The sequence below is a fragment of the Columba livia genome, chromosome 28, assembly GCF_036013475.1.
Source record: "Columba livia isolate bColLiv1 breed racing homer chromosome 28, bColLiv1.pat.W.v2, whole genome shotgun sequence".
Lineage (NCBI taxonomy): Eukaryota > Metazoa > Chordata > Aves > Columbiformes > Columbidae > Columba > Columba livia.
Genome location: NC_088629.1, coordinates 2,631,779 through 2,644,339, shown reverse-complemented (window position 1 = coordinate 2,644,339; position 12,561 = coordinate 2,631,779). Strand labels below are relative to the sequence as shown.

Sequence of the window (12,561 nt, the reverse complement as noted above, 5' to 3'; positions counted from 1 at the left end):
CCCCCCGGGGTGACCCTATAATGAGACCCCCCTGGCCCCACCCAGCACCCCCCCGGCAGAGCAAGCCGGTGGCTGCTACCCAGCACGTCCTCCCAAATTCCGCTGCTTTGACGTTTTTCCCCAGAAACACCCCTGGTTCAGGCAAAAGCCACAGCTGGGACACTCAGGAAATGATGGGGCTGGCTGGGGAGGGGAGTGGAAAGCCCCGTGTGCCACCCCCCTATCCGCGACCCCCACAAACCAGCCACCGCCGTGGCTGAGCTTCATTCCCCTTTATTCTCATTCATCCCGCGGCCACAGATGAGACGGTGGCGCCTCTTCCACGGACCAGCACCACCCTGACACTGGTCCCAGTGCCAAGGATGGGGAGGGGGTGTGAGGGCAGCCCCAGGCATCTCCCACCGCAGGGCTGCCCCGTGCCTCAGTTTCCCCACGTGTAAAAGGTGAGGGTCACACTCCTGACCTGTTTGCTGGGTGACTGGGGAGCGGCAGCAGAGCCAGGTGGATGGGGGGTGTCCCTGAACCCTAAACCCCGCTCCCTGCCCTCAGACCCCCATTTGTCCCCCCCCCCCCCAAAAAAGAAAAAAGGGAAGACCAGTGTGGCCTCCTCCCCGTCCCTCCCCATAATTCAGGGCACCCCAATTTATTCCCGGGGAAACACACCCCATGGAGCATCCTGGCTTTGCTTGCCCCTCCTTCCCAAGGCACCCGCTCGCCGCTGGGCCCGTGGAAGCAATAAATAACGCAGAGGGTCCCGGCGATGGGGGCGGCCGGAGGAGCAATGTGGGGTGGGGGGTGGATACAGAGTCCGATGGGGGTCCAGGGACACCCCGGGGTCAGAGTCAGGCTGTCCCGTTGGGGAGCCGGCCGGGGCTGCGGTCCTTGCGGGTGGGGAGGGGGGATGCGGGGGGCTCGTCCTCCCCGGGGGATGGATCCGTCTCGGCGTCAGAGGGTTCGCCCGAGCCGCGCCGGCCGTTCTCGGGGCTGTAGAAGAAGGAGAGGGTGCGGAAAGCGGGCGCCATGTCGTTCTTGATGGTCTCCAGGAGCTGGAGGAAGGATGGCCGCTGGCGGGGGTTCTGCTGCCAGCACAGGCACATCAGCTCGTGGCTGCGGAGAGAGGGCACATGGTGGGTTTGGGGGGGTCCTGACACCCCATGGCCATCCCGACAGCAGCCGGGTTGTGTCCCCGCTGCAGAGACCAGAGGCCAGGGTGATGGGCTGGGCGCCGGGCTCCCACAGCAGGGTGGAGGTCTCGGGGCATCCCCCCGACTCACAGTTTGTCGGGGCAGTTTTCAGGCCGCTCCAGGACGCCGTTGTCCATGACGAAGCGCAGGACCTGCTCGTTGGACATGCCCTGGTAGGGCTGCTCAGCCAGCGTGGCAATCTCCCACAGCACCACGCCGAAGGACCTGCCGGCACGTCACCGCTCAGCGGGGGACGAACCCCCAGGGCCCTCCACGCTCCCCATGGCACGGTACCCCCCCCTCCAACACCCACCAGACGTCAGACTGCGTGTTGAAGATGCCGTCCTTGAGGGCCTCGGGGGACATCCAGCGCACAGGGAGCAGCCCCTTCCCCCCTTTCCGATAATAATCCGTCTCGTAGATGTCCCGGGTCATGCCGAAATCTGGCGGAGGAGGAAGAGGAGGAGGAGGAAGGTGTGAGCAGCGGGTGCGCGGGCTGGCAGCGAGCCTGCCCACCGCTGCCCACCCACCGCCGATCTTCACGGTGAAGTCCTCGGACACCATGCAGTTGCGGGCGGCCAGGTCGCGGTGCACGAACTTGTTGGCGTTGAGGTAGGCCATGCCGTCGGCGATCTCCCCCGCCATCTGGATCATGTCCTTCAGTGACGGTGGCGGCAGCCCGGGGTTGTTCTGCACCACGGACAGGTTCAGGGCTCAGGGGGGACCCCCTCAGGGTGCCCTTTCACCCATGGGGCACCATGGCACCCAGCCAGCCCCTCACCTCGGCATCAGGCCTGAGCGAGCGCAGGTAGCTCTTCAGATCCCCGCGTGTCATCAGCTCCATGATGACCAAAGCCGGCTGGCCCTGGGACACCACACCGAGCAGACGCACCTGGGGGGACAAAGAGGGGTGGCACTTGAGCAGCCTGACGCCTCCGTGTCCCCTCCCTCCCCACCAGCTGCCCACCTACCACATGGTGGCACTTGAAGGCTTTCATGACGGAGGCCTCGTTGAGGAACTCGATGCGCTCCCGCATGGTGGCCAGCTCGTTGACAGTCTTCAGGGCCACCTTGGTCTCCTCTCCCTCGGCAACCAGCCCCAGCGCCAGCCCCTCGTACACCATGCCGAAGGAGCCCTGCCCCAGCTCCCGGATTACCGTGATCTTCTCCCGTGACACCTCCCACTCGTCGGGGATGTACACTGCAGGGCGAGGGGGAACACACCATCACCGTCACCACCACCACCATCACTATCGCTATCACCATCACTGTCACCATCACCATCATCATCACCATCACTATCACCATCACCACCACCCTCACTGTCACCATCACAATCACCATCGCTATCTCCATCACCATCACCATCATCGTCACCATCACCATCATCACCATCACCATCATCGTCACCATCATTGTCACCATCACTATCAACCATCACCATCACCATAATTGTCACCATCACCATCACCATCACCATCACTATCACCATCACTATCACCATCACCGTCACCATCACCATCACCGTCACCATCACTGTTACCATCACCGTCACCGTCACCATCACCATCACCGTCATCATCACTGTTATTACCATCATTACCATCACCATTGTCACCATGACTATTGGACTAGATGACCTTTTGAGGTCCCTTCCAATCCCAAACATACTGTGATACTGTGATGCTGTGTGACTATGACCATCACCATTACTGTTATCATCACCACCACTGTCACTGTCACCACTGCCATAGCAGACCCCACGGGGACACCCCTGCCCGTCCCTACGTACTGTCCGAGGCACTGAAGTACTCGGGGTTGACAGAGGTGTAGAGCGTCCCGCTGGGGTACCCGTCGTTCCTCCTGTGAGGGGTGGATATTGCTCAGAGGACGGGGGGACAAAGGCATGATGTCACCTCCCCCATGACCCTTCCCCAGCCCGGTTTGGCTGGATCCAGCCCCAGCCCAGTCCTGGGGTGCGGAAGGGCTCATTACCTCTTCTTGTTGTAGAAGAAGACGAAGATGGCGAGGCAGGAGATGAGCACCATGAGGACCACGGGCGTGACGGTGAGCAGGATGTAGAAGCTGCCGGACTCCTCCTCAGCTGCAGAAGCAGACGGCCATGGGTTGGGGCTCAGGGACTATCCCCGACATCCCATGCCCTGATCCAGCAGCACCCCTGACTCCCAGCTCCCAGCCCCCCTCCCTGCCCGCCCTGTGGCCAGGAACCCCTCTGGTGTCCCCGCTGGTGTCCCCGCTGTCCCCTGCAGGTACCTGGCCCCAGGATGTAAAACTTGATGAGCCCCGTCCAGGAGCCATTGCCGGCCAGCGAGGTGGCCCGGACCTTGGCTGAGTAGTTGCCTGGCTGGAGCAGAGCCAGGTGGACCCCCCCATACTTGGAGTAGCGGTGGCGGGAGACGCAGACAACAGTGGTGACCTCCTGGGGGAACAAGGAGGAGGTGGCAGAGGGGGGTTCATCCCCCACTCCCCAGCCTTGTACAAGCCTTGGGGAAAGGAGATGGATGGGATGGGATGGGATGGGATGGGATGGGATGGGATGGGATGGGATGGGATGGGATGGGGTGGGATGATGGGATGGGATGGGATGGGATGGGATGGGATGGGATGGGATGGGATGGGATGGGATGGGATGGGATGGGGTAGGATGGGATGATGGGATGGGATGGGATGGGATGGGATGGGATGGGATGGGATGGGATGGGATGGGATGGGATGGGATGATGGAATGGGGTCGAGCCTCTATAGCCACCCCTGGTGGGGCCGGGTAGGGTGTGCCATAGGGAGCTCCTCACCTCACTCTCACGACTGTACTTGATCTCGTACTTTAGGATGAGCCCATTGGGGTTCCTGGGCTCTTCCCAGCGCAGCAGGACGCTGTTCTTGCTGGCCGGCTCCCACGTGACGTTGCCAGGAATGTTGTCAGCTTGCACTGGAGAGGGGCACGGAGGTGATCAGCCCCCCGGGGGCAACACCTGGACCCCAACCCATTCCCAATCCCCATCATAAAGATGCCAGGAACCCAGAGCATCCCAGCATTGCCAAGGCAGATGGGTTTGGGAGCGGGGAGTCTGCGGGAACGTACACTCGGGCATGGTCCTGGCGAAGACGAAGGTGGCGGCACTGCAGCCCACGGTGTGCGCGGCATGGTTGCAGGCGTGGATGTCAATGCGGTACTCGGTGAAGTGTCGCAGCCGCGACAGCACCACCCGGTCGCGAACTACCTTGTCCTCAAAGATCTGGAAGTCGGGCTTGGGCTCACGCCCGGCGCGGCTCGGGGCGGGCGGCTCCGCCGAGGAGGTGTTGGCTGGGGATGTGACGGCCACCACATCCCTGCGCCGCTTCGGGGTCCTGCGGGAGAGGGGGACACGAGGCAGTAGGGACTCAGGATGAATGGGTTGTCCCCCAAAATTGAGCAGGGGAGGGGAGACCCTTCAGACTTGTGTGGTCCCCGCTCACCTCTGCCCGTTCTTGTTGATGGATGTCACCTTCCAGGGTGGCCTGAGACAGTGGGAAATTGGTTAGAGGATCTACCAGGAGAAGCCACTGGACTCTCTACCCAGGGCAGACCCAGGCATCCAGCCTGGGGGGCAATCCCTGACATGAAGACCCCCTGGTTGGCACCTGGGGATGGTGATGGAGTTGTGGAGGAAGTTCTCAAACTTCTTCTCGAAGGACTCGGCTTCCCCCTCCATGCGGAGCTGCCCGTCGGCGGGGCGGCAGGGGCAGCACCGCTCCTCCGCGTCCTGCTCCACCTCGGGGCCGTCCCCGTCCCCAAAGCGGGTGTCCGCGCTGCTGGTGGGCAGCTTCAGCCCTGCAGGCAGAGACGGGCAGGGCTGGCAGCGCTGCCAGAGCCCGGCTCGGCAGGAGGGACCGACGTGTCCCCATCCCGCTGGTGTCCCCATCCCGCGGGTGTCCCCATCCCACTGGTGTTCCCATCATGTTGGTGTTCCCATCTCGCTGGTGTAGCCATCCCAATGGTGTCCCCATCCCAAAAGTGTCCCCATCCCAATGGTGTCTCCATCCCACTGGTGTCTCTGTCCCACTGGTGTCTCTGTCCCACTGGTGTCTCCATCCTGTTGGTGTCCCCATTCTGCTGATGTCCCCATCATGTTGGTGTTCCCACCTCACTGGTGTCTCCATCCCACCGGTGTCCCCATCCTGCTGGTGTCACCATTCCGCTGGTATTCCCATCATGTTGGTGTTCCCACCTCACTGGTGTACCCATCCCAATGGTGTCCCCATCCCACTGGTGTCCCCATTCCGCTGGTGTCCCCATCATGTTGGTGTTCCCACCTCAGTGGTGTCCCCATCCCAATGGTGTCTCCATCTCACTGATATCTCCATCCCACTGGTGTCCCCATCCTGTTGGTGTCTCCATTCTGCTGGTGTCCCTATCATGTTGGTGTCCCCACTCCACTGATGTCCCCATACCAATGGCATCTCCATCCCACCAGTGTCCCCATCCCGCTGGCATCCCCATCACACTGGTGTCTCCATCCCTCTGGTGTCTCTGTCCCACTGGTGTCCCCATCCTGTTGGTGTTCCCATTCTGCTGGTGTCCCCATTCCACTGGTGTCCCCATCACGTTAGTGTTCCCACCTCACTGGTGTCCCCATCCCAATGGTGTCTCCATCCCACCGGTGTCCCCATCCCGCTGGTGTCCCCATCCCGCTGGTGTCCCCATCCCGCTGGCGTCCCCATCCCACTGGTGTCCCCATCCCACTGGTGTCTCTGTCCCACTGGTGTCCCCATCCTGTTGGTGTTCCCATTCTGCTGGTGTCCCCATTCCACTGGTGTCCCCATCGTGTTGGTGTTCCCACCTCACTGGTGTCCCCATCCCACTGCTGTCTCCGTCCCACTAGTGTCTCCATCCCACTGGTGTCTCTGTCCCACTGGTGTCCCTATCCTGTTGGTGTCCACATTCTGCTTGTGTCCCCATTCCACTGGTGTCCCCATCATGTTGGTGTTCCCACCTCACTGGTGTCCCCATCCTAATGGTGTCCCTGTCCCAATGGTGTCCCCATCCTGTTGGTGTCTCCATCCCAATGGTATCTCCATCCCACCGGTGTCCCCATCCTGCCGGTGTCCCCATCCTGCCTGCCCTCACCCTTGTGGCAGTAGTCGTTGATGTAGAGCTCCATGTCCTCGGCCAGCTGCTGCCACAGCACCAGGTAGTAGGTGATGTTGCCGTTGCGCTGCGTGGGCGGCTTCCAGCGCACCACGATGTGGGAGGAGGAGTTGGACATGGAGATGACGTCCCGGGGCACCGTCGGGGCTGGGCAGACACAGAGGGGTGTCAGTCTGTCTTTGGGGGGCCACCATGGGCATGCCCAGCTGCCTCCCAGCCCCTTACCCGCCGGCATGGTGCGGATGTAGACCACCTCGCTCTGCGCCCCGTAGTTGCGCCCTTCCTCGGCGGTGGTGAGGGTGATGGCGCGGACGAAGATGGCGTATTGGGTCCAGGGGCGCAGGTTGAGCAGGGCCACCCCTGGCGCCTGCTCGCTGCTGAGCGGCAGGTCCACGTCCAGCACGTTCCAGCTCTGCGCCCCGCAGGCGTCCTGCCCCACGTACTCCGACACGTTCTGGAAGGGTCTGACCCACCCTGGGCATCAGGGGGGTCCTGGGACTCCCTCCCAATTGCACTACACCCCCCCAGGGCCCAACAGCCTTGTGTCACCCCAGCTTGGCATGAGGACACCATGGTCTGGGGTCCCTGAGCCCTCCACGATGGGGACAAGGGAAGAATGGGGACACGGGCCACTTACGACTCCTTGTAGTAGACGATGAAGCTGAGGAGGTCCCGGTACTCGGGGGGCCGGTACCGCTCCCACTTGAGGAAGATGCGGTCGGACTCGGTGACGTTGGAGATGAAGCGCAGGGTCTGGGTTTTGCCTGGGAGAGGTGACAGCGTTCAGACAGGAGGTCATGGTGACTCTGGGTGTCCCTGACCCCATTACTCACAGGACGCCCGGTCGCCGTTGGTGCGGGGGTTGATCTCCGCCTTGTTCTGCCGTCCCTTGGTGCCCGTCACCTCCTCCATGTGGTAGATCTCGGCCAGGCACAGCTTGGGGTTGAAGGCAAAGTACATCTTGCCCACGGGGATGGAGAGGACGTGGTGGTTCCAGTCCCAGAGCTGCTGCAGGTTCTGGTTGTCCAGGACATACAGGGTGTAATTCCTGGAGGGGAAGATGTGGATGGAGGGGGTGAGCACAGCCACCCTCAAACCCATGTGTGCCCCCCAAACCCACACCCCGCACACACCCATCCACCATGGAGTCTCCACGGATCAACTTGAGGTTCTTGAAGAAGGACAAGGAGACAAGGGCAAAGGAGTGTTTGATCTTCAGGAAGCCGGTGATGGTCTCGATGAGCCCCAGGCTGCTCTGAAGCTCCGACGCCAGGTTATCTGGGGACAACCCACGTGTGTGAGCGCAGGGAGGGGTACAACCCCGATTAACTCACCCCGTGAACCCCATTCTTCACCCCCGCGCCCCACAGCAGGTCTCCCGCCCCAGGCAGGTTGCGAGGGGCTGGATCCAGCACTCACAGCCCCGGCGGATGTTGAGGATGAGGTTCCCCTCGATGAGGGTGCAGCCCCCCAGCTCCTGCGCCGCCCTCGTCGAGTCGATGGTCTTGGTGCCCACCTTGCACTCCTTGGGACACAGCCCCTCGCACTTGTGGCAGAAGATGCTGCGGGCAGGAATGGGGACAAGACGTGAGCCGGGCACGGCGCCACGGCCATGCCCGTGCCAGGGGACACCGGAGACCCCCCTCCGACCTGCTCTCATTCCTGGTATAACCCGAGGGACACTCGGAGAGGCATTGGCGCTGGTGGATGACAAACTTGGAGGCGTCGCGGGGGTTGTCGGAGACTTTGCGGAGGCTGGCGCAGTACTCGGCCGTGACGCAGCGCCAGCCCTCGTACTCGTAGGTGCGCGGCGGGCAGGAGGGCAGGCAGTGGCCGTTGAAGTGGAAGTGGCGGCAGGCGACACAGGCGCGGTTGTCGCGGGGTCGCCCGCAGCCCCCCAGGCACTCTGCATGGCAGCACTCGCCCGTCGCTGTGCACGCCGAGCCCGCGCCGCAGGGGCACACTGTGGGGAGACACACGGTGCCGTGGGCAAGGAGAGTCCTGTAGGTGCAATCGCCCGGTGCTGGGGCAGAATGGTGAGGCTGGGGGCCCGGGGTTTGTGTGGGGGGAGAGGGAAGAGGTGGGAAGGGCTGTGGGGGGCTGCTGAGGGGAGAGGGATGGAGGGGTGGCCGGGCAGATGGAGGGATGGATAGAGGGATGGATGCAGGGATAGAAGGATGTGGGGATGGATGGAGAGATGGATGCAGGGATGGAAGCATGTAGGGATGGATGGATAGAGGGATGGATGCAGGGATGGAAGGATGTAGGGATGGATGGATAGAGGGATGGATGCAGGGATGGTGGGTGCAGGGATGGAGGGATGGGTGTAGGGACAGAAGGATGTGGGGATGGATGGATAGAAGGATGGACACAGGGATGGAAGGATGTAGGGATGGATGGAGAGATGGATGGATGCAGGGATGGTGGGTGCAGGGATGGAAGGATGTAGGGATGGATGGAGAGAAGGATGGATGCAGAGATGGTGGGTGCAGGGGTGGAAGGATGTAGGGATGGATGGAGAGAAGGATGGATGCAGGAATGGTGGGTGCAGGGATGAAGGGATGGATGCAGGGATGGATGGATGTAGGGATGGATGGAGAGATGGATGGATGGATGCAGGGATGGTGGGTGCAGGGATGGGTGGAGTGACGCAGGAATGAACAGTGAGTTGGATGCTGGAATGCAAGGATGGTGGGGTGAGCGATGAAGGGATGCAGGGATAGAGGGAGGGATGATGAATGGATGCAGGAATCGATGGATGGAGGGATGGAGGAATGCGCGAAGGGATACAGGAATGGATGGAGGGATGGATGCAGGGACAGAGGGACGGCCAAATGGTGAGCGGATGGATGGCCAGGTGAATGTGTGACCAGCTGGATGGGCAGACGAAAGGCCACACAGACAGGCAGCAGGACAGACAGACGGGGTGAGGCTCAGCCCGTGCCGAGCCCCAGTTGCCCATCGCAGCCAGTGCTGGGCAGCAGCCGAGGTTACAGCCTGATAAAGATCTGTGTTTATAGTACATATTTCATTACCAGTCCTCCTGTTTACAGCAAATGAGCCCGGGAGGGGCCCGTATTTACCTCACCACTGGGCAAACACAGCAGCCAGGCGCTGGCCTCTCCTCTGGAGGATGATACAGTGCGGATCCGGTTACCCCGCCGCGCTGCCGGCACGGCACGCTCCCGGCAGCCGGGGAGCGACAGCCGCATGCCGGAGCCTGCCGTCTCCTTGTGCCTCCACCAGCCCTTCCCAGTGCCCTCCCAGTTCACCCCACAGCTGCCGCAGTGTCATCCCAGCAAAGCAGCCAGGACGAGCGCCCCCCGCGCCACCAGCACCCACCTTTCTGGCAGTAGCTGGACGTCCAGCAGCGATAATCCAGCTGCCCGTTGACGCTGGTCTGCGCGCACGGCTTCTCCACATCCAGGATGCCCGGGCAGACGTCGGCGCACTCTTCGGCCAACTTGTTCCCCACGATGTAGGTGTTGTCCACAGCGTCGGGCAGCAGCAGCCCCCAGTCGATGGTGGAGAGGTGGCACAGCTCCTGGTTGCGCTCGATGCGGATGGAGCCGCGCAGGACGTGGCCCAGGCTGTGCAGCCCCACGTCCCGCAGATGCGGCATCTCGAAGATGACCAGGGCGTAGCTGAAGAAGAGGTTGGTGCCGCGGATGACGGAGAGGTTGGGGAAGAGATCCCGCAGGCTCTCCAGCCCGTAGACGCGGAAGAGGAGCAGGTACTCGGTGATCATGAGCAGGCGCGGGAAGCTGAGCCCCCGAAAGTCCTCGGCACCCGTGGTGAACATCAGCAGGATCTGCAGGTTGCCCTCGATGATGGAGCAGTTCTCCAGCTTCTGCAGCTGGGAGATGTCGTTGCGGATGTCCATGCTGCCGCAGACTGGGGTGGCGAGAGGGGAACCCGTGGGCAGCAGGGATGGGGAAGCTGACCCCCCGCCACCACCACCACCCAGCGACCCCCCCGCGCTGCTCCCAGCGATGCTCGGGAGGGGAGTTTAATATCCCGGCCCTGCCTGTCAAATGTGGCTACAATTGGTTTGGGCGGCCGTGAGCGGCTCTGACAGGCAGCCGGCGCGCCGCGGCTCTGCGGGGCACGACGTGTCCGGCACGCAGCGAGCGGTGATGCTAACGAGGTCTGGCTGCCCGGGCAGCCGTGTCAGCCCCAGGAACACGTCCCAGACCGTTGTGCACCCCTGGGGGACTGGCTGGGGGTGCAAAGGGCTTCTCCCTTTCCCAGAGCCATTGGGCAGCCGTGGGGGGCTCACAGTGTCCTCCCCCAAGTGGGGCAGCAGCGCCCATGGGGTTGTTCCCGTTAACTCCCCAGCGTGGTGCCCAGGCAGTTAATGGGGCACACGGGGCTACCCCAGCGCCCCCAGGCAGTGGGTTTGCCTTTTCCACCCAGACCCTGGCAGGGAGCTGGCGCATCGGGGGTCACCGGGGGCCAAGCATCTCCCGCTCCCCGGTACCGGTGGGGATGTGAGAGCCAGGACGAGCCAGCGGCTTCCCAGCGGCAGCATCCCCAGCCTGAAACCTGATGCTGATTTATGGTGGAAAGAAGCTGCCGAGATCCCAGAGCAGGATTTACTGTAAACAGCCGGAGCAAACACGGCAGCTCGGTGTGAACCCTAAACACCGCGCAGCGCCGGCACCCCGGCTCGGCCGCCCCACCGCAGGGACCCGCCAGCCACCACACGGCACATGGCACACGGCTCAGGATGGTGCCGCCCCAGGGGACTCCGGGTCCTGTCCCCCATCCCCAGGGAGGACATGGGGGTCTCCTCCCTCCTCCCATGGGGGTGATGGACCGGTTGTGGTACCAGCCCAGGTGTCACAGCCCCTGCTGGTGATGCCACCTTCCCTGACCTTGGCAATGTCACCCCATCCTGCCACTGCACAGGGCAGACTGGAGGAGCGAGGAGACAGGGGTTCCCCATGTCCCTGAGAAGGGGCAAAGAGGGGACAGGGGTCCCTGGTGGGGACACAGAGCATCCCCTGGGCAGCTCTCAGCACAGCCCCATCGCTGGGGTGCTCCATGCCTGGTCCCCCCGGCACCTTCCCCCCTCCATCACTCCCACCTCCCCAGCGCACCCCTAATGCTTGGGGAAACTGAGGCACGGGGCTGCGGGGAGAAAGGAAGGCAGGACAGATGGATGGACCCTGAACCAGCCGTCCTGGTGTCCCCAGCCCCCACCAGCAGCAGAGCTGGGACAGGACCCCACATGGGCCCCCGCTATGGCTGTGAGAGGTGAGACCCACCCCTCCCAGCCTGCCGCCCCCTCCCCAGCTGTTTTCCATCCCAGCAGCAGCACTGGGAGCGGAGGGGCCAACCCCAGCTCCCGCCCAGTTACGATTTTCCACCTTCCCAACTCCTGATGGAGCCGAGCGATCGATGCCCCCGGCTCCAGCCGAGCCCCCCGCTGTGCTCCCCCCTTCCTGTCCCAGCCACGGGGGGGTCCCACACTCTTCCATACAGCGGTGGGGGGAAACTGAGGCAGGGAGCATCGAAGAAGCTTTGCCTTCAGGTTTAAACCCCCGTGCAGACCCAGCGCCCCCACCCAGCAAATCCCCCCCCCGCCCCGCTCCCGCTCCCCATTTTCCAGGCACTTACTTTCGGAGGGGGCGCCCACGGGGGGCAGCGGGAGGGAGCCGAGGAGCAGCAGCGTCACCCCCAGCCGCAGGGCGCCCAGCACCCTCGTCCCCATCCCCGAGCGGGGGACCCCGGAGTCCCGTCCCCGTCCCGCCTCGGGCACCGCTGCACCGCGTCCGGCCCCGCACGCCGTGTCCCGCCCCAGCACACGTCGGGATGGGGGTGGCCCCAGGGCCCCCGCGGCCCTCGCCCCGATCCTGCGGCCCCTTCACTTTTGTTTTCGGCTGCCGTACACTAAATATTTAACCTGACAACTGTGCGGGGCCGGGGCCAGGACTTGTTTGGGAAATAGAGGGGGGAAAACAGGGCGGCTCCCCCCGCGCCGGAGGGGGCTGGGAGGGAACGGCTGCGTCCTGCCTCAGTTTCCCCAGTGGAGCGGGAGGGTCGGGGTCGCTCCGGCCTGGGGATGCTGGGGGAGCAGCCGAGCCCCGGTGGAGAACCGCCCCCCCTCCCCGAGGGGGTGACACAAGGGTCACCCTGCATGGTCAGTTCGGGGTGCCAGGACCCCCACGTCCCACCCCAGCACCCTGCGGTGAGGAGGGGGAGGAGCGGGAGGAAGGCGTTGGG

At 63.4% G+C, this 12,561-nt stretch overlaps 2 protein-coding genes across 2 annotated transcripts in view; one reads left to right on the top strand and one right to left on the bottom strand.

The window, feature by feature from the left end:
• Positions 1-627: 627 nt before the first annotated feature.
• Positions 628-12,536, bottom strand: INSRR (insulin receptor related receptor). The gene is made up of 22 exons (XM_065043277.1): positions 11,956-12,536; positions 9,676-10,227; positions 7,984-8,296; positions 7,753-7,895; positions 7,467-7,611; positions 7,167-7,381; positions 6,971-7,097; positions 6,559-6,797; positions 6,313-6,480; positions 4,827-5,016; positions 4,662-4,703; positions 4,288-4,553; positions 3,998-4,134; positions 3,459-3,624; positions 3,180-3,288; positions 2,977-3,047; positions 2,156-2,385; positions 1,966-2,076; positions 1,715-1,874; positions 1,498-1,627; positions 1,275-1,409; positions 628-1,107 (listed from the first exon to the last, which is right to left on the bottom strand). Exons 1-22 carry the CDS (start codon positions 12,047-12,049, stop codon positions 843-845), a joined length of 4,008 nt encoding a protein of 1,335 aa, XP_064899349.1. The 5' UTR covers positions 12,050-12,536; the 3' UTR covers positions 628-842.
• An 18-nt stretch (positions 12,537-12,554) lies between these two features.
• The window catches only part of CRABP2 (cellular retinoic acid binding protein 2), a 30,162-nt gene continuing 30,155 nt past the window's right edge, over positions 12,555-12,561 (top strand). Inside the window, exon 1 of the mRNA XM_065043332.1 lies at positions 12,555-12,560. The gene's annotated coding sequence lies outside the window, so the exon portion shown is untranslated. The remainder of the gene's footprint in view (position 12,561) is intronic.

Excerpts from the sequence above, each read along its gene's own strand:
- INSRR (XM_065043277.1), bottom strand. The coding sequence starts at position 12,049 with ATGGGGACGAGGGTGCTGGGCGCCCTGCGGCTGGGGGTGACGCTGCTG. Across the intron at positions 6,798-6,970 it reads ATCGTCTACTACAAGGAGTC|ACCCTTCCAGAACGTGTCGG; the intron begins GTAAGTGGCCCG and ends AGGGTGGGTCAG. Across the intron at positions 3,289-3,458 it reads GTTTTACATCCTGGGGCCAG|CTGAGGAGGAGTCCGGCAGC; the intron begins GTACCTGCAGGG and ends CTGCTTCTGCAG.